The sequence below is a fragment of the Ornithodoros turicata genome, chromosome 4, assembly GCF_037126465.1.
Source record: "Ornithodoros turicata isolate Travis chromosome 4, ASM3712646v1, whole genome shotgun sequence".
In the NCBI taxonomy this organism is placed as follows: Eukaryota; Metazoa; Arthropoda; class Arachnida; order Ixodida; family Argasidae; genus Ornithodoros; species Ornithodoros turicata.
In genome coordinates, this window is record NC_088204.1 from 76,609,883 (window position 1) to 76,637,096 (window position 27,214).

Sequence of the window (27,214 nt, forward strand, 5' to 3'; positions counted from 1 at the left end):
AACTGACACTTTTGTGGAACCTTTGTGAAAACTAAGGTTAAAAACGAAGCTTGAGTAAATGGTGCAGCAGATGAAAACAGATCTCGTCTGCTACGCGAGGACAGCACGTGTGAGGCACGTGCAATTTTTCCCGATCCCATGTTTGCAAGCGCGAAAATCATTGTCACTTAAACAAAACAAAACAAAACAAAAAATCGTTGCAATTGTTCTCGTACTTTTACCTTACATATTTGTATGTTGCATATCACACAGATTGCTGAAACCTGAGAATACAAACGGATAAGGTTCCAGAGGATCCCATCTTGCATCTACTGTTCGCAGGCAGTTATAGCTTTTAGTACATGATGTACCAGTAAATCGGAGCTACAGAACAGAAAATGTAGTGACCCAGTTTGCATTTTTTTCTTTCTTTACTGGGAATAGTAAGCCACCATAGTGCAGGCTAACCTTTCCCTCCTTTTTCTTATATTTATAAATATATATATTACTACCCCCATTTTCAACAGGATCCATTGCCAAACACAGATCTTACCTTCTGGATTATGGCTTGCTAGATAACCCTCAAAGTTACCTCTATAAGAACAGGACGTTTCACAGCAGAACATGTCACACGTACAATGTGAATATTGCAAATAAACACGCCACATCCCCTTTTTTCACATCTTCAAACGACTCCTCGTACTTTTATTTTTTTGTAAACCGTCCAACGGCGCAGGAACTGCCGCTTTCACTTCGCAGCATATGTACAGAGACTTCTGGGTCGTTGGCCAACATAAAAAAAAAGAACAACGGAAAGACGGAACAGACGACATGGAGCAGACGAGACTGAAACAGACACACACACACACACAGTGCATTCACTTTTTGTCAGCAAGTCGCTACACTGTACAAAAGAATGTTCACAAGTTCGGTATGAGCACATGCATGCACAAATCCACGTAATGACAGGGACGTAGGTTGTCCCATATTTTTTTTCTCGTCGTAAAAACTGGCAAGTAATTAATATAATAAAAATGAGGAGGGGAAAAGCTGCGTCGCATTTTCTCGTGTCTTGCATCGCTGTTTGTCGGAAGATGGGTGATGCGAGGAAACCATATTTGCTCCAATGTAGGCTCGTTGTGTCCGCGCGGAGACGCGGGTAGGACGTCCGTAAGACCTTCCGTTAGCGCTGGATTTGGCCCATATCGGAGTAAATACAATGACAATGGAGCTTCGGGGGTTCCAAAGCGACGTCTCTTACGAGAGGACGAAAAACGTTAAATAAAACCGTGCGTCTGCGAGAGTACTTTCAGAAGTAACGTGCGCCGAGGAGACAGTACAGGTTCCACCGCTCGTGCGCTCGTTCCATAATCGTCCTGCGGTACGACTTGAGCTGCCGGTCACGTTTGCCGCTGGGGGGTACCAGCACGGGTACTTTGTCCGTCCAATGCTGAACTAAGGTGGAATGGTGGAGAGGTTTCTACCCATCTCCTATCCTTTGCAGTCTGGTGCCCGTGGTTGCTCGCCTTCACGTTAGGATGGTGCCGGTTTCTGCGCAAAATAAAAAGCACGAGGCTGCTTGAGGGAATGTCTTACGGGATGAGCTACGACACGCGGGGCGTTACCGTATGAAAGCCTACCCATGCCAGCGTGTTACGCTTCACAATTACTCTATGCAGGTAGAACATTGTGCTGCCTGCTTAAAAGAAGCTCTGAAGGAGATTCAATCTTGGGAAACTTCTAAGCGAGCGAACATCGTAGCGCAAAGTTTATATTGCAAAACGTATAAACCTCGTATTCAAAGCAATTCAAAATGGCGGCGCTGCAAATAGCAGCCGAGACATTGCCCCCCAGACGTACGACACTGGTGGTGTGTTCACAGCTTTGTGTGGGGTTGGAGCCGCCATTTTGTTTCCGTCCGACCTCAAGCCCCACCTGTACTCCAGCAGTAGAAACAGAAGAAGTTCGGCAGTAGAAGAAGACAACCACCTCAAAGAGTGCTCCATAGATGGTGCTGGAGGTCAAACGGAAACAAAAATGCTGGCCTCAACTCGCCCTTTTGCCTCAGTGTCGCTACTCTGAAGCGTAGCTTATTTAGTGACTCTAGTGTGAACAACTCCACCTGCATTGGACAAATCGCCGAGCACGGCATGCTGGCATAGGTAGACTTTTGTAGGGAAGCACCCTGTAGAACTCTCATAATACCTAGAAACCATGTTGGCAATTTTTTTGTTTGTTTGTTTCCGTGTTAGCGCCACGAAGCAGCTCTGCCTATGAGCGGCGTATAGATGTGGACAGATGGAGGGATGATAGCAGGAAGGAGTTGGGGGACAGGGGGGGTGTTAGTACGCGTCCTGGGCAGACTTCGAGGGAACTGTGCTGACATTCGTCTGGAAAGTCTGCCGGAAAACCCTGGTGGCAAGTAGCTGCAGTTAACATGCTGAACAGTCACGGCTCTACCTATCATAGCCGCGCCTGGACTTGGACATTAGGAGAGGGCATCACCTCCTTACAGATCATTTGCTTCCCCCATTTCTCTCTCCCCTAAATTTTTTCTAGCTTCTCCCCTTGCGATTTCTACGGACTAAAAAAAGGTACGGGTTGGGGATCTCGATCGTGTCTCACAGAAACCGCAATGAATCCGCTTCCGCTGTTTTCTCAAGATTACGAACCCATCGGCTGTGTTGTCAACGTAACGGGTGATGCCCGCCTCGCCCGAGCGGAAAGTGCCCACCGAGCCCACTGTCCCTTTATTAGAGAGGGATAGGAAGTAAGAATGAAGGCCTCTCACCTTGTGCTTTGGACACCGGACTGAGAAATTCTCAGAGTCCAGCTGGCAACCTGCGAGGCAAAAGTCACAACCACTGTTCTTAGACGGGACACTTGAACATCATTCACTGAATTGCAAGTTCAGGCAGATTGCGCAGAAAGATGAAGGAAATAAGGGATCATTTGGGAACAAAGCATAAAGATTGAGGAGTTCCACCTTACAGAGCAGAACCTGAGTCTGGGACTTATACAAGGACTGGGACTATATATACTGGGACTTATACAAGCAAGTAGTAGTATACACCAACCTCTCTCGACAGCACAGAGGTAATGGTACTTCTCCTTGCAGCCTCTCATTACACAAGCGAGTGTGGCTCCCACAAATTTACACTTGGAACAAGGCTGAAAGAGAAACAGAAAAATATCTCTCATTCAAAGTACTGAGAAAAGACAAGGCAACCAAGATGTCATACAGGCATTAGGAAAGCACCATTCATTTAGGAACACTGGAGGAAGCACGGGAGAAAGCCCAAATAATGCGGTTGTCACCTGACATGATAACTTGTCAGATACTGCAGACCTTCCGATCTAGCCAGCTGGATACAAAAAGCTCCCTGCCATTCCCAAAGTGAGAGGCAATAAAAAGCCATCTGTTTGTTTACGCCTGTAGTCGGTAGATTTGGTTACTTGATGTAAATGCCAGCGAATATCAGTGGACATCACCAAGGGTGCATCAGTCCATGACATACCTACCTTCTTTACTCATCAGATTGAGCACGTTATATTCCACGAGCAGCAAAGAGCAACATTGCACTCAGCCAGTTGACATTCGGCAGTACATTGTTTCAGTTACCCCACGTCGCTACCGTCCTTGGCAGGGATGTTACCACATTTCCTTTTGTGCTACACCATTTCCTAGTGTAACAAGTACTACATCGGGGTGTCAACTGAGCTGTAGCTTTCCAATTACCTCACCTTTCCAGGTTTTCACTGACTATTTTAAGCAAACTCCATCCATAACCAAAACAAGAGGGAACTTGCCCTGACAATCCCGACTTTTCCAGTCACATCAAAATTCCCCCGATAACTCCCTGTTTTCCAGGTGACATAGAGCCTGAAGTTTTAGGGTTTAGCCCGATTCTTACCCGAATTTGCACCCCGAATTGAAGGTTTCTCTTTAGGGTGAAACCAGATTGCCCTCACTGAGACATCTGTAGGAACGCACTTTAACTTGTCTGGCAGCAAATGCAGTTACATCACTGTTTGTACCAAACCAGTACAGTTAGTTTTAATAGCTAAGCCAGATTTCTCCCTGAATTCTCCCCCCCCCCCATATTTTTCTAGAAAAAAATATTTCCTGAAACCCTCAGGCTCTACCTTTACATCGTATTCCAACATGCATATCGTGCGTCAGAGCAATCACCCAGCAATGTAGTCTGTCCCATGCAATTTTGCACCATATTTCGAGAAAAGTAGCAGAATATTTTGCAACATTCTCCGTAAGACACCACAAAAATTTCGAATGCCTCTAGAAAATGAAGCAGTGGCTCAGTTTCTCACTGACCAGATCTGCGGCTTCCCGGATAGCTTCCTCGATGCCCCGTATCCGATGTCCGACAAGATATATGCCCTGCGTCCAGATGGCACAGTCCTCGTGAACCCACAGCTCCCGAAGTCCTTCTCCGTCCGCAGACACGTGGGATGCGACTTGACTCGTGCTCTTCTCTTCAGCATCGCTGGGGCGTCTCTAAATAGGAGTATAAAAATAAAAAAAAGTGTGATATTTGAGACGCCGAGAAAGCACATTGTACAGGCTCTTACCCTATAAAAGTCTAACCACCCCCGCATGCCGTGCTCGCTAATTACTCAATGCAGGTGGCACATTGTGTGCAGTCAAATCACACTGCGTAATTCCTGCAGTCAAAGCAATCAAGATGGCGGAGTTGCAAAGCGCAGTCGACATGCTGCTCCCCAGACCCACCGGCCAGGTGGAATTGCGGTTTTCAGCAGCTTTCGTGCATAGCGGAATTGCCGAGATAATTAGCAGACGACAACCAAAGGGGATATCGTCCGCTTATACTGAAAGGCAGTGACACGTCGCCGTCTGGGGAGCGGCGTGTCAACTGATCTTCGCAACACCACCATCTTGGTTGTTTTGACTATGGGAATCGCACATTTTGCGTTAGGAACTTCGCATTGCGGTATATATACCATGTTCGCTTCGATATTTACCACGATTGGATGTCCTTATGAGCTTTATGCGTAGACAACACAATGTGCCACCTGCATTGAGTAATCGGCAAGCACGGCGTGCCAGAGCGGGTAGACTTTTATAGGGTAAGACCCTGTACTATTCTTTGCGCAAAGTTAGCTGGTAGCAAAATAATGTTGGCATTTCTTTGAACGTGGCAACAAGTGAGTATGACAACAGTTTCGTGCTTTTCCAGCTTATGACCGAAGAAGTGTCATTGTAGCTCTTCACTTTACAGATGATGTCAGCTAGGGTTGCCACCTGGCCAGTAGTTTAATTGGCACTTAATTGATTAATTGTTACTCGTGCTGCGTGCCAGTTCAACTGCAATACCGGCGGCACTTCGACAACAGTCTACCACAGAGGCCGTTTCTTCGAGAAGTTTTGGCAAATGGTCTGGGCCCCTTGAAGAAATTTGGAACGGCTCCAACTGTGCTGTGGCAAAGTCAGGAAAGTGAGACACAGACGCACAGTGGCTAACCGATATGGACAGAGAGAGTGTGTGTGTGCAATGAACAGGGAAGGAGAGACAATCTGGACATTTCTACCAGTGTTTTTATGCCACTGGAGGATGGAACATTCTTGAGCAAGCCACAGAACGATCGCAATCTCTCTCCTGATACGCTTCTCTTTCATCTCTTCCTGCTCTCACTCTATTTCCCTCGCCCAATCATCTGTTCTCCCCTCTCCCTTTCGGTCTCACTCGCTGCGGCGGTATTGTTGATGGGGCGATCAGAACAAGTTGTACATCACAATGTTACCCTCTACCGCAAATGAGAATGACGAGAAAAGTTGAGTAAAGTGTATTTGCCCACATGGCATAGTTGACGCTATGGTAGCCTTTTGGGTGCAATGCCACTGCTAGCAACCACATTGGAAAAGCATCGCTCATTCTGATTCAACTCCATTAATTGGTTGTCAGAAGACAACCAATGAATCTAGTGTAACCACGACCTCTCCCGACGGATCTGTGCGGGATTTGTGACTTCAGGAATTTGGAATATTGGAAAATTTTTTTAATAATGCGACGGGGTGAGACACCTGCATATACCTCTTTTTTTTGCGTTTGGGGGGGGGGGGGGTATTTGTAAGAAGAAAAAAGGAAAAAGAAGGGCATAATGTGCAGAGCACTCCAGCGGCATGAGGCTGGATCAACGTGCAGCAAGTATCTCATTATTACCACTAACAGCATTAGAGAGTGATTGAACATATTTTGCGTGTTTATCAAACCGACCATTAATCACGTGCGCATAAAGCTGCTTTCTTTACAAAGGTAACGTGGCAGTTACAAATAAAACCTATATAGTGCGGTATTTGATAAATAAAATATTTTCTGTTACAGTACTGTGTCAGTGCATGTGCTCAGAACTCTTAAAATGTTCCGCTGAGTTGCGCCAGAAGCTTGTACACTTCATTTGCAGAAAACGACTTGCAGTATTTGTACTGCCAACCAGTCAACTAAGCCACTGATTAGAGGCAAAATATTGCCAATTACATTTCTCTATCATCCTTTGTCTGTGGTCACACAACCTTGCGGGATCCACCACTGTGCTCATGTTCACCACACCCTAAAACCACAATGTGAACATGCCATCCATTTCCCTTGTTTATACCAAAAACTGTGCAGCTCCGCTGAATGAAATTTTGCATTTGGCATCCGCACGTAACTTGGTCAAACAAAAACGTAATCGGAAAATCAGTCGACGCCAAGTTGTACACTTTGATTAAGTACTAACAGCAGATGATTAAAGGGATGACGATCCCACCGCTAGTGCTTTTTCATCAACTGCCATTCATTATTCGTGGTTCGCTACATCTATCAACAGCATGTCCGACACAACACAAGCACTACACACCCGGAAGAGATTTCTCAATCAGCACCACCACCACCAGATTCCAACCTACCTGTTTTGCCTTTTTGGCACCGCGCACAATCACCTCTTCCACCTCGCTACGCCTTCTCCTGGCCCGGCCCCGTGTGGCCCCGCCCTCACCACTCGTACCCGCCCCTTCCCCACCAGTCTGCTGCACCACAACCGACGTCGCGTCGATCTCTTCCCCGACACTGTACGGTCCGTAAAGATCCCCCAAGTTTGAGTGGTGGCTTCCTTTGTGACACAGGGAGCAGACCCACGTGGGGTCTCGAGTGAAAGCGTCGTAGCCGGGAGACAAAGTGCTCGTGTGGACCCCGAGCAGCTTCCTGCGGGGGTGCTGACGAGGGCGCGGCCCTTGCTGGCCCCCCTGGTCTGCCCCTTTCTTCTTTTTGGCTTCGTCTTCGAGCCTAGACACCGAATTTACGATCGAGGAAGACAGGGGGCGCTCACGCGTTCCTTCTACGTGGATGTAAGGTCCGGCAACCGCTCGGGGCGGACGAGATGCGGTCAGGGTGGGCGGAGCTTGCATAGTGGGCGGAGCCGTTGGCGGAGCCTGGAGTGCTGCTTCAACCTTCCGGGCGGCACTGCCTTTCTTTGATTTTGCTGGAGAGGAACCGTCCTCATTCTTCTTCTTGTTCTTGCTTCCGAACGGCCGACCCCTCTTCTTTCTCGGAGGGTCCGCCGTCGGAGCAGCTCCGCCTACTGCGGGGGCCGGAGTAACTCCCGGAGCCACGTTGATGTTGCCCTCGCTGCCCAAGCTTTCAGTGTTGCTCATACTCGTGGATGAATTCATCCCGCTCGGTTCAATTTTCGGCACGTCCTGCTGCTGTGGCACGTTTGGAAACAGCGGCACTTGGGCTGGCATGATGGCGTCGCTAGACCCAGCACCGTCCGAGAAGGTGGGGCCCTCTGGAAGACTCGCAGTGCTCCTCCTCCTGCCCTTCCCCCTAGTCCCACCTCCCCGCGATCGACTCATCACGGGCCTCTGTTGAGCATTACCCTGTTCCAACCCAACCTCACCACCCCCACACAAAACACTGTCCGAACTTCTTCGACGCTTGGTGAGGTCCTCGCTCGAGGGAGCAACCATGAGATCCGGTGGCGGCGGCCAAGCTGGTCTGGCGGCGACGCCTGGATGCGAAGGGTGCGGCACCTCTTTACCAACCTCACCGTGGTGTGGCCCAACACCAGTGTTCTCTGGAATGAAACTGCTGTTCATGGACATATCACGCCCAACTTGCTGAGGAGGATACTGCATATCCATCCTCATCCCACTCTCCCTGGGAGCAGCCTGAAACGACGCAGCCGCTGCCTGGCTGCCGTTCACCATCGGTGCCTGATACCCCGGCGCCCCACCGGTCCGTTCGTCAGACACCACCTCCCCGTTCACTGGAGTCATCTGATACCCTCCCCCAACGTCACTACACATGTTGCCGTACATCGGCCTCGGTGGCGTGCACATCCTGTTTTGATCCAGATTATAGTAGGTCGGGTACGGAGATCCGGGGCTGGCCGTGCCCTCCGCGCCGTGCACGTAAGGCGGCTGGTGCGCGTGGGGCATCGTCTCGTAGCGCTGGTCCACCACCGGGTTCTGCATGTCGTACCGGTCGACGGCCTCCGCGACGTCCGAGTCCAGCATCACCATCTTCTGGAGCGACTGGAGGGGATCGTTGGGGCCGCCCACTTGCTGCGCGACGGGCGGCGTCGGGGGCTTCAGCTGAGGAGTGTGCGCGGGAGTAGGGGGCGGCGAGAACGGTTGCACGGGTGACCGCGCGTGCCCGGCCAGCGGTGACGGAGTCGTCCTCGGCGACTGCGCCCACGACGGAGAGTGACTTTGCGGAGGTCCGGCAACGTTCGAGAGTTGCCTGTAGTTGAGAGGCTGTGCCGGAGGAGACCTCATCGGTGGAGGACTCCCCATCATTGGAGGCCGTGCCGGGTACCCTCCCCCGTTGCTCTCGGGAGTGACGCCCCAGGGCTTCATTCTGCTGTTGGGGTAGGCGTGCCGAGGGTACATCATGTCCCCTTGGGCCATGTTGTTGTACTGCTGCTGGCTGTAAGGTACCATGGAGGGGGGCTGACCCTGCGTTGACGGCCCGTTTGCATACGCGGGATGTTGCTGCTGCTGCTGCTGTCCCGGCTGCCCCGCGGATGGGATGTGGCCCCCGTAGTGGGTCGGAGGCGAGACCGCGTGGGGACGGTACGGCGAAGGGGGCTGGTACGGAGCGGGGTAGTTGTTTGCCTGGCAGTGCGATCCCTGCAGGAAGGCGGCAAATTGGGAGTGTACTTAGGGCTGCTGTTAGGCTGCGCACGTGTACACTTACCATTTGATTTTCATAAGGACGTTCGGTGTAATTCATACCAGGGCCAACGCAGCCTGCAGAGAAAGTACTCGTTCGCAAAATAGCTACGGCGGAACAGGTGTCAATATATACCTTGATAAGGTGGGCCCGTGTTGGACATTCCGTGCTGGTAGCGATGGCGGAAGGGCTGCGGGTAGCCACCTAGGCCGTTGACCCCCGGCCCGACGGGCTCCCGCTTCGAGGAACCTGCAAGATGGTCATGTAAGTGTGTAAGTGAGATGGTTCAGTTCAATCAAAAAAAAAACAAAAAAACAAGAAACTGTAAAAGAAATTCACAAAAGGGTGTCTCTGTGATAAGCACGGCCTACGGTAGGGTTAATGAGCTGCACGTGTTATCATATCTGGTACAAGATTGTCTTCCCTGTTCACTGCATTTCTCTACAATTTCCATGGCTGAAAAATGGGGGTTTAAAAAACGTAGTTTAACCGAAATCCAGACAAAACCTAATATTGATGTAGATATTGTGTTTGCACACATCCAATTAGGTGCATAAACCTGTAATTATAATCATTCAGGGCCTTACGTCGAGAGACAACTGCATGGACCTGTGACGTGCACTCTACAGTGATCTCTGTTGCTATATTTATCAAAATGAATGTTGCCACAAAGCCCTATACCCAGCTGCTTAAATATGTGCAATCAGAGATTTATAGCAAGGAGAGGATGATGCTGTGAGGATAGACAACACAACAGATGTTCCACATTAGCTGTTCAACAGCCGTATATCGCTCGTTATCAGTCGGATAACAATGCAAAGAGAATTTGCCCTAAATCTCAAAAACCGTTAATTTAAAGTTCGTCTGCCGGAAGGTGACGTCACGAACGACGACGCGTCCGTTTTCGCGCCATTTCGCCGCCCGCTGCTCATCTCAAATTTCTGCCATCGTCGTCTGCCAGCGTTCACAGAGGACAGCCCGAAAAGATCACGGATCGATCGTCACCGATACCTACGTTCCAATGCCGCAACGAATGGAGCACAAATTGTTTAACTTTTTCCTTCTTGCGAAGCAATACGGCTACATGACGCCTGGTCTAAGGCCGCATTGATACACACACGCACATGCGCGTCAATACGAGTGCGCATACGCATATCGTAAAGTTCTTTGCCTTGATCCCGTTCTCCACATGTACCAAGGAAAAAACAGAACTTCCTGAACGCAGGCGACAAGCTCCTCAGTGTGGCGCTACGGTCGCCTTCATTTCAAAACTGTGACGTCATAATGGTCAATTTATCCACGAATTTATCGGCACGACCAACGGCTAAAACTTCTCCAAACACCGAGACGAACACTTTGAAAACTTTTTTTTTTCTTTCCAAACTTATAAAAGATAGGGAGAATAGCCGTTGCAACATTTCCCTGACCCACGAATGTGCCTGTACTATTATGATTACACAGCTAGCATAATAATATCCCTAAGCCCATGAGCCCCTTGGGAAGAGCAGGGGGCTTACACTCGGGCAGGCATACTGCCCATTGATGACAAAAGTTTGCGCGTGGGCTACGAGTAGAACAGACGACAGAAAACTTTGTGTCGTCTGCTTTACTTGTCGCCCACGTTCGGGCTTTACTAATTACGGTATCTTTCGATCAGACTGCCTGTGTCTATGGCAAAGTAGATTAATATAGACTACTGGCAAGTAGTATGTCTGTAGTATGTCTAGATTAATTACCTACGCACATCTTCCTTGTGTGTGTGTGTCTGTATTCCTACGAGAGTCGCAATGAATAGGAATAAGTCAATCTTCCTTCGTGTGGTACAACGTCTATCCTCAAAAGCTACATCTAACCTCAAAAGTTAAAAAACGGCTAAAACGGTTAAAAGTGAAAAGACGGCTCTAATGAAGACGATGTCCAACAGAAAGGGAACCGAAATTGGAAATATACCTGGGAGGCATCTACCTTCGTCGCCTGACTTTCTAAGCTCTTTTCTGGCTAAAATTCAAAATACTTCTGTCATTTCCTGCGCACACTCCAAGTAAGCTATGTATCGTGCTATATCCTGACAGACGACGCAACTTGAATATCAATCTGAAGCCTGTGTTCGAGCTTCCATGCAAATCTTCTCATGAAGCTTTGGAGGTCGCGAATAAAACGCAAGCTGCCAATGGACGACTGTACAAAAGAACGTTTTATTTATTCTCGTGCAGTACGACGGTTGGCGGAGCTGCTACGAAGCAATGCGTTTGTTTGTTTGTGTTTTCTTTCAATTGCACCATTGCCATTGGAAAGCCTCTGGCAGAGCGCTGACGAGGGTCCACGTCACGTCGATCACCGTACCCCGTCGAGACTGGGAGGTACCCGGGTTCGAATCCCGGTGCGGCTGTGCTGTCTGGGGTTTTTCCTGGGTTTTCCTCAGACGCTTTCAGACATATGTTGGCACAGTTACTTAGAAGTCGGCCCAGGACGCACATTCCCCCAGGGCGTCAGTCGTGACGTTGCCCACATACGTGAGGCCGACAACGGCAAGCCCTTTCACCACCACCACCACGTCACGTCGAGAGTGAGAGGTACCCAGGTTCGAATACCGGTGCCGGCTGTGCTCTCCGGGGTTTTCCTCGAACGCAGTCAGACATATGTCGGCACAGTTCCCTCGGAAGTCGGCCCCGGACGCACAGTCCCTCAGACAGGTTGCCCACCTCTGTGAGGCCGACAACGGCCTGCTATTTCACAAGCATCACCAGCACCACCGACCGAACTTTCGACGCTAAGAAGGGGTGAGGATCGCGTCCCAGCATAGCAGACGACACTTCTGCGAGTTTGGATAATTTGGAGAAGACGCGCGTCGTCGCTTCGTCTACACCGTCGTTCCTTCCCCAAATGCACGAAAACGACGTTCCTTTCTACCTTGTATATATCCATGTATCAAAGTGCCAACAGGAAAAGCCAGAGGTAAAGCGATCTCTCGTCGAGGCTTTTTGCAGAAACACGGGTAGTGCGTGGAAACTCAAGAAGGCCCGGCCTTACTTTCAGACACTATGTCCAGCTAATATGTGTGGTTGTTATAACACATACGAAAGAGGACGACTATCATCATCAAAGCACGCATTTGTTTTGTTTGTTATCTCATTGGTAGAAGAAGAAGAAGAAGACGAAGAAGCAGCAGCAGCAGCACGCGTTAAGGTGACGTCAACGCGTGCCTCGAGAAGACGGACGAACTTCGCTCTGTAGGCAAGCAAGTAGCAAGTTTCCTATAGGTGAGCAACAACCACGAAGTCTTGGGCCAAATTATTGCCTACAGCCCATGGGCATAGCCCCCAATGAAAGTGCACGGGTTCATACAAGCTTCAAGAATATAGCGGCGGTTAAGTTACGCTATGCAGAAGAGGGGCAAACAGAACCGAAATGATTTCAGAAATGCAAGGCGACATGCTGCTAGGGGATAACACCGTAGACATAGCAGCAGATAAGACTGGGGACAATGAGGCTCTAGCTTGCGTGACGTCATCAGCCGGATCCAAAAAATAATTAATTGATTAATTAAAAGAGAAGAGACGGCTCTTCGTTTTATCGCTGGGTCATCATGTCATTGCTTCAGTTTAGTTAGTTGCCTCCTCTACTATGCCACACGTATTTTTCGGGCCACGCTACTGCCAGCAAGGATCCCCCCCCCCTAAAGTACATGTCAGAAAACCCGCAGATATGATGTGCACGTGTGCGTACATGGGCAGACCATTGCACACGCTGTGACGCCATACTTCTCGGAACTAGAAATTTTGATACTCAGCGTCAGATAGACAAACAATATACTTTTGGAGAATACAAATGCAGACACGCACTGCAATGGCATAAAATTCAGAAGACATGAGGATTACCACATGCAGGGCATAAATGCGTCTTGTGCATACGCAGGTACAATGTCGGACCATCCCGCGGGATATTCGAGCGATTTACGCCATCCGTCGCTCACTGGCGGCGGCACGACCAACACGTTTGCATCTATCCGAGACACAGACCCAGAGGAAGCGGACCGCTACCGGCAGGAGATGGGAGTCTCCGCGCCACAGCGGCCGCCGCGAAAGGTTCAGTACGACCACCAACGATGGGCCGAGCAAGAGGGCGAAAAGTCGTCCGACAGATCGCTCATCGAATACCCCGTGAGTCTTTCGGAAGATGCGCTAGGCGTTTTTATAATCGAATAAAAGGAAGGGGGGATAGAGACGTTAAACGGGTGACGTTTCGAGCCGGACGTTTCAGCCAACTAAAGGTTTGCGGTGGCGACCGAGGCCAGGGGAATCCGGAATCGAGACATATACGGCTATCGTGTATATATACATACCTTATGCGGGGTATCCCAACCGCCACTTACGAGATTAATTATAACCACCATGTCATATTCGGCAAGTCTTATGAGGAGCCCGTCCGCACGATCCGCTAGGAGCGCTACGCGTCGAGATCTACATCATAATTGGACGGTGGAAATTTGAATTTTGAACGCGCAGATGCGGACGTATACGACTACCGTAGCAGACGACAGCCGTAGCAGACGACAGCGACAGCTCCTAGGAAAATACGTAGAATGATGATGCGGATAATCAACTTTAGAAAGTAAGAATCTCCAGTAGGACATCCACCGCTTTTATAAAAACACCAAGGTAAGCTAAAGTAAGAAGTATTGTAGAAATTGAGGAAGGCAATAACTGAGACGATGATTAGCAACACCGCTAGCTTCCAAATGCGGCGCAGGGATCGGGGTGCCTATGACATGGTTGTTATAATCTAATAGGTCGTGGCCCCAACTCGCATGCATAAAGACGTCAGATTATACGTTGGACTTCCCTCTCCCTTCCCGTACTTACGCGCTTCGACAAAGAAACCGTCCCCCCCCCCCCAAAAAAAACAACAACAACATCGATTGTGAGAGAAAGATATATACACACAATCTGCAGAAAGTGTTTTGTTGCGAAGCAGTATGTTCGAACGGGCACAGAAGTTCAAGGAAGGTTGCACAAGTGCCAGCCATGTAGGAGTCTGACTCCGGTCTACGTCCGCGACCGACGACAACATTCATCATGCACATCCACTCACGCGGTCGGATAGACGAATGAAAGTGGAGGGATGTGACAAATCACACGCAAATCAGCCATGACTCCTATACGCAATAATCCACGGCAGGCTCGGGTTTCGAAAAGCTTGTGCGAGTGCGGAATTTTTTTTTTTTTTTACTGATAATACTAAAAACACTAAAGCTTCACTCGCACGCATATACAACAGTCTCCCGCATTTATCCGGTATAATTTGGAACCGAGCCTCACAACCCTATGGAACCATTATCGATGTATATAACCCTGGGACTTCAGTGACGTCGCTCCGTGCCACGCAGTGTGCACTGTCAACGCTCGTCGACGTGACGTAACAACTAATCGTCAGCCAACCAGATCGTCGTCTTCAACGGCGGTAGCCAATCGCGAACGAGCTTTCAGCGTCGTGGCCACGGAGGAGAATCACCGCGGTCTGCGAGAAATGATTGAACGTCCCCGCGTACTAAGCCGGAAAACTTAAAAATAATGCACAAAACGGTCCCGTATCTTCCTCGAGACGATTGGTTTTCTCGAAAGTGTGTTGCACTTTTTTGTCTACAGATTCAGTTCTAACAGATTCCAAGTTCGCTGCAATCATTTGCGAAGTTTTGAATAGACGATTTTAAAAAGATGCGCGCGCCACTAAGCGCGTGTCGCAAAGCAGCATGGGAACTTGGAGGGACACTGCTCCGTCGTCTGCTTCGGTTATGGTTTATATCGGCTGACGCTGATGCTGCGCACACCGGGAATGTTGTTGTTCTTCTTCTACCTCCGCCTCTGGCCGTATCGTAATGCTTGAAGGCGCTCTAAGTTCCCGTGAGCCCTTGCGTATCACAGGTGGCGCTTGCTTTTCTAAAATGGGTATGCCGTTGCGTGCCACAGGTGGCGCTTGCGATCCCAATGAACGCTTCTGAGGGATCTCAGGCGGTTGTTGTTTTGTAGTCTATTTTTGAAGCGTGATGTGGACAAGCTAACGCTTGTCCCATCCTACAGTTGGCGATACATGGTCTATTCGCAGAACGGCGATTCGCAGTAGCAGACGAATTCTGACCATACGTTATCCACGTAGCGAAGAAGGGAGAGGAGGCAATAAGCAGGCCTTGTGTATCTAGGTGGCGTTGGCATCTGCCAGTGCACTGTCACTTTCAGTACCCTGAGCTGCGCTTGAGTACACGCGCCGTGGACGGGTCAGGTTCTTCGCGGGACGAATGGTGTAGTAACGCCTCCATCAGGAAGGCTAACCTTCCCAACCCCAAACACACAACAACAACAACAACTTTGCGCCTCTGCAGGACACACGCAGCAGCGGCATATCCGGCTCCCCGCGTGGTGGACGCGTGGGCTCCGACGTCGTGCCTGACTTCGGCGGCGCTCCGTCTGACGTCGGAAAAACACAGGCCGGCGACAAAAGTGGTAAACGAAGCGAACGGCTGCGAGAGGTCCTGTGCAGCCAGTGGGTCATGGCCATTATCTACGTGGCGCTCACTCTTCTGGTCGTGCTCATCATCTTCCTTCGACGCAAAACGGGCTCATACATGCACGTCGTACGTATATAGCTTTCATTCATTCGTGCAGTACGCCAGGACTGAGACGTCACCCACACGCTACACCAGCTGTGTGTACTGATAAGAAGTGGCTGTATTTGTGGGCCGGTAGCTTCTTTTCGGCCATCGTCGGGTCACGTGACCTCTGTCACGTGGTCCTATAAAGTTACGGACAGACCTCCACTCTGTAATTAGCCCTATATCGCTTTATAGAGAGAAGTGGGGACGAAAGGGATTGTATTTCAAACAGAACCGGGTGATTTCTGGTGCCTGTGTGGTGAAAGGAAATGTACCGCCTACTACCCTGCGCGCGGCGACCATCTGGGATGACTTCGTCCCTCAGTCCGCCCCCCACTCCACTGCTTGGGTGATTAGTAACGTCCGGCCCTCGTCCCTCGCGATATGGCTGCTAACGTTTATGTCGGCGGGTAGGAAGACAGCAGACTTTCTTACCGACGGGAGTTTCTGCCCCTGTCAGACGGGAAGCTCAAAGGCCATTGGGGAACTGGCATTCGGAAAAAAAAAAAAAAAAATGTCAGGCGGTAGCGTAAAGGTTCTTTTTACAAAAATGCTCACTGCCTCGACAACAGTACCGTGCTACAGTAAAGAGAAGCAGATTATAACGACCATGTCATAATCGGCAGCCCCCTATGAGGAGCCCGTCCGCACGATCCGCTACTCATCGGCCCGCGAGATCTACATCACGATTGGACGATGGAAATTTGAATTTTGAAAGTACAGAAGCGGACGTATACAACTACCGTAGCAGACGACAGCAACAGCTCCTATGAAAACGCGTCGAACGATGATGACAATCAACTGTAGAAAGGAGCATCTCCCATGGTACATCCACCGCTTGAACAAAAATACTAAGGTAAGCTAAAGTACAGAGTATTGCAGAAACCGAGGAAGCAATATCCGGGCCGATGAGTGGCGCCACCACTAGCTTCCAAACGCGGCGCTGGGAATGGGTGCCTATGACATGTGTCGTTATAATCTATCTGATCTGACATACTCTCCCCCCGATCCCCTTCGTTTGACTGGATGGCACGCTACTCCTCCTGCCGCCGCTCTTTGACCATTTCATTGCATTTTACATTTTCGTTGTATTTGTTTCGCTTGCATAGCCTTTTCGTGCCATTTTCTTCTCACTCGCTGCTCGTATGAAACGAAAATACGAAAAGGTGTAGGTCCCTTTTATACGATATGAAAAAGAAACACAGTGAAGGGAGCCAGCAGTGAAAGACTCGTTCATGGCTCATCTAGGTAAACTGACTTTTGAATTGTCGTCTGACCAGGGGTATTCCCGAACAGAAACCACTTGTCAAATTTTCCTCTTTCAAACAGCACATCAGGAACGTAGCACTTGACGTGCCAATGCCTAACCTAACGCGAGTGTTTGCCACTCTTTTTTTTTTTTTTTTTTTTGCAGATGGCGCAACCCAACACGACGGACTCGACCACGTCCACGTCATCTTTCAATCACACATGATCTCTCTCGATATTCACGAATAATACAGCGATACAAGCATAGCCTCGCCCCCAGACCAACATTCTTTCGGTGGGGACAGTACCATCCATCCTGCGAAGCATAATCTCGCATGGTGACCGTCCTGTTTGAACACAGTCCTTTCAATTAGACAGCCTTGAAAGAAGTGCCTCATTAGCCCACACCGGGTCTGCATTCATTCGTCCCTCCACCCATCTCCGGCAGCTTCCGTTGGCATGGCAACGTTGCAACCCCCCTACCCCCGTAAAGATCGATACGTGCAAAACGGTCACCGTCCATCGTCCTCTCGCTGTTTTAAGTTGTCATAGCAACTAGGGCTCAGCATCATCTCCAATCCCTCGTGTCAATACACGACGGACACGAACACAGGGCAAACGCACACGACGGCAATCTACGTGCGATGTTAGCAGACGACACATGATGCGGTCCACCTGGGGCGCTGCTGCAGAAGACATATTGCGTCTGCGCATGTGCGGATAATCACCGCCCTCTTTTGTCCAGGTAGGAAAATACTGCAACACGACCATGACTAACCTTACTGTTAGCATCGCGACTTGTCGAAATATGTTAGCAGACGACAGCAGCATATTCGCAGGAGGGAGGTAGTGTTTACGAGCGGCGTTCCCCAAACTAGACCGAGGCATGGCATCCGCACGAGAATGGCCCTTTGCGTTTGATATCTGAACACACAACGACCGTTCAACTTCTACTTGACAAGCAGCTGTCGCCAAATCGAACGCAACGGCAGGTGTGCCAATACTTGCTCAGCTCGCACATCACGCACTGTGGCGCAATAACGGCCCATGCTGGCATTAAAAAAGACAATGTCCCTTCTCTGCATCGGCGAACGTGACTGCGGGCGGCCACTGTATTGATTTGCTTGCCGTCTGCAGTAAAGGCAATCATTTATGTAGGCTGTGCTCCGTTTAATCCAGGCTGTCACACTACGCTGAATACGCAGTGCTGTTCTAAATACAACTGGCCCCACTGCAGCTCTTCTGCTCAAACGTCGCGCATCTATCGAACGACACGAAAAAGCAGGCCACACACACGAGCAAGCGCTAATAACGCAGACTCATTACTGGCTAATTACGGGTCCCTACGAAGACTAATGTGGGAGTCATGTTTCGGACGATCGACCCACTGCCGGACACCATAATTATGGCAGCAGGCGTGACGAAAGTGACGATAACTTAATATCTGCCCACACAATAGTAAAATCTGACGATTTTCCTGCCGAAACAAATCGACAGCAATCGGAGTCACCAAATACTACATGGTATTGTGTACGCAGACGACAGCATTCTGCTCTCCTGCAAGCAGATTGCTCGTCTGCTAGACTCACCGGAGCACCACGCCAACATATCCACTGCTGCACTCATCGATGTAACATTCCAAGCCTTGGTTCTTTTCCCCTCTTGCCGGTTACCACGCACTTCACAAAATATAACGTTGCAGCAAAGAACCTCTGCCAAACAGATACACCGCTGCGTTCGGCGTTTCCGCGAACGCAGACGAACTCATGTTTTCTTCCCGCCTTTTCGCCGCTGGACACAGCAGCGCCGCGCTTGGAGAAGGACCGCAGTGGGTGAGCGAGCGACGGACGGAAATGCAACGAACGGAGAGAAAGGCCAGAACTTGGCCTGGCGTGATAGCGGGAGGGGGAAGCGGGCAAGAAGAGGAATGGAAAGGCGCTTGTTTCCTCCCAGTCTTCTGCTTCCGTCCGATTTTACTTGCAGACGACATGACATGAATGACCGCCAGACAGGCTGCAGATAAATTTAGCGTCGGACAGGGCCCTGCGTTGCTTCCACTTGTGCCAATAATTTCGGAGATGAAGGAAGAAAGGAGTGGAAGCGGAGGGAAGTCTAGAGGAAGGGGCAGCGTTGTGACACGTAATTAAAATGGGCCACATTCCAGGGAATGACAATAGGGGGAGCTGGGTTACCTCAGCAAAGAGCGCGACATCCCTTCCACGTATAGTGACATGACGCTCCCTCATGTGGGGGGCAGAAAGTTGTTCCTTAGGTATGTGGTTACTTCGCATCTCCCGATGCAATGTAACATACAAGCAATATGCAAGCTAATTGGGAACATGTCCCTGAGCTTGGGGGACAAATGGACGGAACACCATGTTCTGGTTGTGAGCACAGGGATACTGTACTCTCGCTCAAATTGCGTCGCTAAAAAAAATAATGATCACACGTACTGAAACCAAGATGGCGTCTTCTCAACAGAAACTCGTTGTTATCCGTTCGTCGAAAATCGCAACAGTAATAAAAAGCAGAAAAGCGAAACCCAACTCCCTCCCCCCTCCCCCGATCCTGATCCATTGGAACATCATTCCGTGAACCCTCTTAACCCTCCCCGCATCAGTTCCCTCATCCCCCCCACATCACCCCCTCCCTCCCAGTTCGAAGAGCACCTACCCCCTCACTTCACCGTAAACATAAAAAAAAAAAGAAAAAAAAACTCTCACACGTGCGTGAGTGACATTTGCAGATACAAAGTAAGAAAAAAAAAGGCCACACATAGAATGAAAAAGAGAACGAAACGCATCATGCGAAGGCAAAAGGCCGGACCGCAAGGGAGAGAAAGAAAAGTGGGCGCCTTTTCTGCCGTCATCATCAGCTTTTCTTTTTCCTCCGGAGCCGTCATGTCCATTTCGCACGGGCGCATAGCTCGCACAGCGGTTGGCCCGAGGGATAAAACAGACTTCCAACGGCTCCAAAAGAAAAACAAATACCAGGGCAGGGCTGTGACATGCATTATAGTAGGTGTTACTCCTAGCGAAATATACAAAGAAAGAATGAAAAAAAAAAAAAAAAAACTTGTAAGGCCGGCAATAAAACGTACAATTATTCGTCGACGTTGTTGTTCACGGGATCTGGTTTGGAGGTTTCAAAGTGGCCATACTTTCAGGTGCACAACATTCTCGCCTTCGTGCATCCAATCTGCGCAAGATTTACAGGTATTTGCCTCTATTTGGAAAGTCTCCGTCGTCATAATTTCGCGATTCAATGATAACGTACACTATCCTGCAGATTGTCTCGAACTACCTCGTCTTGCACTATCGCAGACGAGATTTGTCCAACTTTATTCCGATTCTCCCGAACGTGACAGCCAGCGAAAAATAAAGGTGGCACAATCGGGGGGCTCACGTCGCCGGCTAATTTATAGATGACCTAGCGGGAAGATATATCTCCCACGCGTAACGAAGAACATAGTGCGGCAGGGGAAGGAGAGGTTACCCCACCCTAAAATGGCAGACGACGAAGAAGAACGAGGTGAAACAATGGTGCAGGCGAGCGGCACAGAACAATCAAGGCCTTCCCCCGCCTCCCTGTTGATTTTAGGGGGGAAGAAATAGAGGGGAAGGGGACATAACTCTTCCGATAAGCGAATACAAGCACAAAGCGCTGGCGACCGTATCGATTTTTGCTCCGAGAAGTGCACGGATAGGGGTTCCCTTTAGGGTCTGCACGCGCCTACAGTACACGACGCGGCCCATCAAAGGAGCTTTACTTGCGCTCTTCTTATTCGTGTCATCGCAGCCAGCCGGATGCTGGTAGCAGCGCGGAGTGGCAGCAGACGAAAACAAGAGCAGCACAAGTTTCTATTTTGTGATACGAGGTGGAGCCACGAACTGATTCCGGACTTATTGCTTATTTCCAAGCACTGGTTCCGAGGGCTACAATCAAATATTGCGGAAACAGGAGTGTGGCTACAGATGGAGAGAGGACATCAGGGGTGTAGTTCGTTACCGGGACCACTCGTTTTTAAAAATTTGTGAAAGCGTTTGAAAGGTAAATATTGCGTAGAAGTGAAAGAATTTCATATACTGAATCGAAAAAGGTAAGAATTATAAAATTCTGTGGACTAGAAGTTTTTTTATAGGCATTTCAACAACCCCATCTGATTCACTTTTAGCACAGGAGAAACACGGGAATGCTAAGCCTAACGGATTCGCACTTCTCACTTTAGTGAGGTTGGGTTAAGTTAGGTTCTACAGATTGGGGGGGGGGGGGTCTGGGGGGGCGCCGCCCCCCCAGGCACGCAGTAGGCGGTGCGGGCGTCGAGACTGTGCCTCGGGTTAGGTCAGAAGGTCCTCACCCAAGATGGCGGAGCGCCATCAAAAAACGGGCGATAAAATTTGATTTTTATACGTTTTACGCAATATACGAGGGTCATTCCTGTTTAATTTCGTTCCTAATTTGCTCCTGCTTCAGGTAAAAACATATCATTTACCTAGTTATCTTCTTTCTTTACAAAAACGCAGTGGTCCCGGTAACGAACTACATCTTTCGTCCGAAAAGTCTTCCGCAAAACCCAGAGAACGTTGAATTGGCTTTTGGCTACCACCAGCATTCACTCACTCGGCCATGCCGCAGATGGTAACAGGCGAGGATAAACAAGAACAGTAAAGGAATATTAATTTTACTTAGCGCCTTATTCGGTTCCGAATAGTGTCGTAGTACATTAGTAACACATAGAGCACTAGAAAAACTTGACGTTGGCAACATGTCTCTGAGCTGGGACAAAAGACAAAACACAAAAACATTTGTGTTTTGTCCTTCCCCCAAGATCAGGGTCACGTTTTCCACGTCACGTAAACACCAGCTCGCTTGCATCCTACTTCCATGTTCAACGTAGTAATAGAAAGACTTGTACGTATTAGAAAGACTAGGGTGGTGAGACCTGAGAAGTTAAAACGGTGACCGGTTGTTGTCTCCCCGATCCTGCTGAAAGAGGGATCTGACAGGAGATGAAAAGCATGATGCTTTTCGCATTGCAAAGCAATTAAGGGGGGACAAAAACCACTCTGGCGTGAAAATAAAGGGTGCCACGACTAAGTATTGCATGTGGAAGATTACTGTTGACCTGAACATCTCCACCACAAACAAAGAAAGAAGAAGAAAAAAATATATCCGGCGCAATAAGGTCACGTAGCAACAACCATAGTTGTTGGCAACATTTCCATGAGCCTGGGGAGTTGCTGGAGTTGCAAAGTGACTTTATTTATGGGTATAACGACCTCAGGGCTCGAAGAGAAATACAAAATTCCAGTGATGCTCCTGGACAGTACTTCCCCCGACGACAGGTCTATCGGACAGAGAAATCATCGGAACAGGTCATGGTAGCGGAAACCGAAGCGTGAAGGAGACGCATGGAAGCAAAACCAGCTTTGGAGATATACAGGACTGAAGCAACGAATATAGCAAACATAGTCGGCCTTAATGAGAACACCATAGATTGAGAAGTTACCCGTCAAAAAGAACTCGTTACAAGTTAAGTTACCGTGTGCAAAATGTAACTAAGTTAATAACGAAGTTCTTCAGCGTGAAATGTAACTCGCAGTTACTGAGTTACTTAAAAAAAAAAAAGAACGAGTTACTTCCAAGTTACTCCGGACACAAAATAGCATTACGCAGGTTCGCATCACGCTTAGATCGTTTTCATTTATGTCCAACAATAGACCTCTCCCTGTTTGTAAAAAAAATGACGTCACAGTGTTCCACAGCGCCAAAATTTGGTAGAATTGAACTATGTTCGAAGCTAGAGGTGAACAAGGTCGCGCCCGAAAGCCACGGTCATGAGGGGATTACGACATGGGACGCGACCCTCGGTCCTACTTTTCTTTCAATGGGAGACAGCGAGCAAGTGCACGTTCGTGGAACCCAGCCCTCCTTCCGATTTGTTTCGGTTTCAGTCTGTCTACCAACGCCATGATGATGTTTCTCTGGTAGAGGCCTATTCGAACGCTTTGCATCTTACCCCCTGTGGGCGCACAATGGTTCAGCTTCATTTCAATGGCAGCGGTTCTTACTTCCTGAATTGTTCCTACTCCTTACTTCCTACTGTCATTGATTGAATATCACGTTTTATGGCAAAAAATGCCATGAAGGAACCGGAGAGAAGACAAGAAAATATGTGGACGTGAGTGAAAAGCGAGTTAAAAGTAACTTGGAACTTAAGTTACTTTGGCAAAGTTACATGAAAAAGGAATGAGTTCCTTTGAAAGTTACCACGGCGCAAAAGTACCGAGTTAAGTTACAAGTTACCAAAAAAAGGAACTTAGTTACAGTCAGTGGCGTAGCCACCTCCAAGGTAGGGGGGGGGGGGTCGATACGAAAACTCGCCCCCCCCCCCCTGATCCTGTGTCAACAACACACACATACTTGTGCACACTGCAAACTGAGGATTAGAAAAAAGGAACGAAAATAGTTGATTTAGACGTTCACAGTACGATTACATGTATAGGCTGTCATGACCAATGAGGTGGTGTCACGAGATTGGAAGTATTTTGAAAAGCTCATACTTTGAAAACCATGCTTCTTAGATAGACGCCATGAACTGCAAGAACTTTCGCGATCGTCACACTGTCCCCCTCCCCACCCACATATGTTATGTTCTCGGATTTGCACAATTTGTGTGGGTCGGTCCGTGGCAGGTAGGGGGGGGGGGCTCGAGCCCCCCTAGCCCCCCGTGGCTACGCCACTAGTTACAATAACGAGTTACCTCGAACTCTGGAGAACACACAGGAGTATTGCGAACGAAGCAGTGGAGAAGTAAATTCGAGGTCATTGATGCACATTGCGACCTATGTAATGGCCACGACCTACTAGATTATAACGACCATGTCAGCCTTCCCAGCGCCGCATTTTTGGAAGCTAGCGGTGGCGCTTCTCGTCGTCCCAGTTATTGCTTCCTCAACTTCTACAATACTTTGTACTTCAGCTTACCTTAGTATTTCTGTACAAGCGGTGGACGTTCAACAGATGTTTTATTCTGAGGTTGATTATCATCATCATTCTACGCGTTTTCATAGGAGCTATCGCTGTCGTTTGCTACGGTAGTCGTACATACGCTTCTGCGCGTTCAGAATTCAAATTTCCATCGTCCAATCGTGGCGTGCCGATGGGTAGCGCCCCTGGCGGATCGTGCGGACGGGCTCCTCATAGGGGTTGCCGATTGTGACATGGTCGTTATAATCTAGTAGGTCGTGGTAATGACGACCAGGTAGAGACCATGGAGCACGTAATCCTAGACTGCACGGCACTTGGAGGCAAAAGGACATGCTCCATACAAGAGGCACTCGGGTTTCTGCACCGCCGACGGACAAGACTTAACGCTGATGGAGACGAAGCGGAGACTAAAACAATGGACTACACAAAATAGTCAGATGCAGAGGAGCCGGGAAAAGTCCCGCAAACGAACAAACAATTTGACCAAGTACGACGCCATCCGTGGTGTGTCATACACCTGGAAAAGACAGCGCCTACAAGTTCAGCTCAAAAGGAAAATGGGGGCATACTGTACACCCCATGGGTAAAGAAGAATAACTTTAAACCGGAACAAAGCCTGGCGAATAAATTTTTAGCATGTCCGCACAGTTCGCTATTTTTTGCTGGACCCTCGTTTCAAAGAGGCCCACCAGGGGTGCACCAACAATCCATCCATCCATCCAGTTGTGAACGAAGGGCAAGCATAAACGGACGAGGCTCAAAACTTTGTAACTTCCCCCCCCCCCCCCGCCCCAGACTGAGGAAAATATCCCCAACAACTGGCCTATACCAGCATGCTTGCTTTTTCATTTGTCTTTGTTCTCATGTTGCAATTTCAAAATTCGGACCCGTGCTAGAACAGCACTTCTCACATCAGAAAGTTCATTTTCGACAACACCTGGCATCGCAATGAATCCGAAACGAAAAAAAAAAAAAAAAACTTCCACTGCTTCTTTTTTTGCTTTCTTTCTCAGCCAAGGAACGTGAATAAATTATGTGCAAGTCGCACACTATGCAACGTACATTCTTGAAAACTACTTCACGTGCCGGCCAACCAACAAAAACGTGGGAAAGGTCGCACAGAACGTTACAGTGACGAGAAAAGATGCTGCATTCAAAAAATCCGGGAAATCCAACGTAGTGGTAGTGGCTAGTGTCATACAACCGATGGGACACAACATGTCGTCTGCTCTTAATTGACGCGAAAGTTCCTCCATGTGCCTTAATTTAAAGGCGGTATGCCATTATCGATTCTTATTATTTTAGCTCGCCTCCTTCGAAGTACTAATAAGCTTTATAATTACGAGAACTTCAAACGAATAAAACTCTTTCAGAGCTCTGGCCTCTCTTTGGCGACCTTCCGCCATCTCTCGACTGTTTCAACAACTAGGCATCACGGTTTCTACAAATAAGTGTCGCTGCTGAAGATCATGTATAAAGGCATATAAAAGCACACAATTTATCCTTTCCACCAACCCCTGAAGGGGCTATGCTATTTACCACCTTTTCGCGGTAGTAGCCGGCAGGTGGACGAGTCGCCATTTTCCCGCGCATATTTTTGCGCAATGAGCATATTTTTAAGAATCCAACCCAATCCAATAAAAAAAAAGAGCAAAGCAAAGAAAAGAAAAAACCAGATCGAAGAAAAGGCGAAGGAAGCACAGCTAATCGGCGCGGGATGTCCCCGATGAAACAGCCATGAGGAGTTCCAGAAAGCCACGAATTATTTTTCACTTTCTGACACGCCACATATTCAGGTCTTCGTTCTTTTACTTTGTGCTGTGCACTGAACGGGTTTGCCAGTGCTTGTTAGGTTACGTTCTTTCCCTCCTTTTTCGTTTCTTGCATAACACAGCACAACCTTGACACCCTCCCAATGTTAGTACGTTCACACACCTGACCAACCAGCAGGGGCAACGGATGTCAACATCCGTCACCCACGTTCTCTTGGTACTACGCAACTGTAGTTACCGCGCACTACGCTAAAGTTGTAACACCCGCTCAATGGAGACGCCAAACGGACTAGACTATGCCACTGTAACGCAGCAAAACGGACGTTGTCTTCACATTTTGTTTTTTCTCCGCACTTACGATCGTAATCTTAAAATTGATAATGCTGCAGAGCGCGGCAGCAAAATGCAGAAATCCAGGTCCTCTTTTTTTGTGCACGAGGCATGTAAATAAACAATAGCGGAAACAGATGATGCGCTGTCACACTCATACCGTATGCGTTCTGAGTCACGCAAACAGCGCGTACCGAGGAACAGTTGCATAATACGAGGAGAAACAATCCTACGATTATGCCAGCGCTACCAATAGAGCATGTGCCCCATGGAAGCACATATGCAATGAATGAAAAACATAGCCCGCAGAGGAGATTGGGATGCGCACAGTTGTGCTTCGTTTTCCGCATCTGCTGCTCCACTTCTGCGATCAGTACGTTCCTTATTGTAACTCCTTATCCGTTGTTGTAAAATAGTGGTTATCGGATCAATCTGGATACGCGGCGATTGGTTTGACAGGCTGCACGGAAAGATGAACTTCTCATCGTCGCAGTGGTTTGATCAAGTAAACGAGAATGCAGTAACATCCTTACGCTTATCCTGCGAAGCTCGCCGATAATCCTCGCTACCATGTTTCACACATAACTCTTCATGTGATGCATAAAGCGATACAGCCTGCCGTCATCTGCAACATGAGCAGAAATAAAAGGTGAAACCGAGTTAGTGGATCGCTGCTCGAATCAGACTCTGCATGCAGTCAGTCTTTGTCAAGAAAACTTTTCGAAAACACCACGCCACTTTCAATGCAGCCTTGACAATGAAGCATAAACACGATTATTATTGGTAGCCATTCTGCATCAAAAACAGCACGCCGTAATGCCCATCCACGCGCTAGGCCTAATCTCTCTAACGCGCGCTCTGCAACTCCTGTAGACGAATCCAATCGGGTCTCGTGCACATGGAAGCCTGTCTCTAAACAAAAGCGAAGCAAAATTTACTTACGGTTACAGTTTCTTTTTCGCTCGTGAGCACTAGTTATCCACCTTACATGGTTACCGCGGCTTTACACACCAACGTGAGAACCACAATGAAAACGACTGCCGCGCCCTCTACGAAGC

The 27,214-nt window shown here is 48.8% G+C and overlaps 2 protein-coding genes across 5 annotated transcripts; one reads left to right on the plus strand and one right to left on the minus strand.

Annotated features, from left to right (window-relative positions):
- Positions 1-663: 663 nt before the first annotated feature.
- Positions 664-27,208, minus strand: LOC135391922 (trithorax group protein osa-like). 4 transcript variants are annotated; one of them, XM_064622486.1, is made up of 9 exons: positions 27,099-27,208; positions 26,690-26,781; positions 9,306-9,419; positions 9,195-9,247; positions 6,905-9,127; positions 4,313-4,495; positions 3,057-3,150; positions 2,771-2,820; positions 664-1,530 (listed from the first exon to the last, which is right to left on the minus strand). In XM_064622486.1, the coding sequence occupies exons 3-9, from the start codon at positions 9,331-9,333 to the stop codon at positions 1,513-1,515; spliced, it is 2,649 nt and encodes an 882-aa protein (XP_064478556.1). In that variant the 5' UTR covers positions 9,334-9,419; positions 26,690-26,781; positions 27,099-27,208; the 3' UTR covers positions 664-1,512. The 4 variants fall into 4 exon arrangements, with proteins under 4 accessions (XP_064478556.1, XP_064478555.1, XP_064478557.1 ...); XM_064622485.1 differs by lacking the exons at positions 26,690-26,781; positions 27,099-27,208 and adding an exon at positions 18,654-18,838; XM_064622487.1 differs by lacking the exons at positions 26,690-26,781; positions 27,099-27,208 and adding an exon at positions 10,186-10,354.
- On the plus strand, positions 12,330-17,331 carry LOC135391924 (uncharacterized). Its single transcript, XM_064622489.1, has 4 exons — positions 12,330-12,430; positions 13,086-13,330; positions 15,547-15,798; positions 17,231-17,331. Exons 2-4 carry the CDS (start codon positions 13,091-13,093, stop codon positions 17,288-17,290), a joined length of 552 nt encoding a protein of 183 aa, XP_064478559.1. The 5' UTR covers positions 12,330-12,430; positions 13,086-13,090; the 3' UTR covers positions 17,291-17,331.
- Positions 27,209-27,214: the final 6 nt, after the last annotated feature.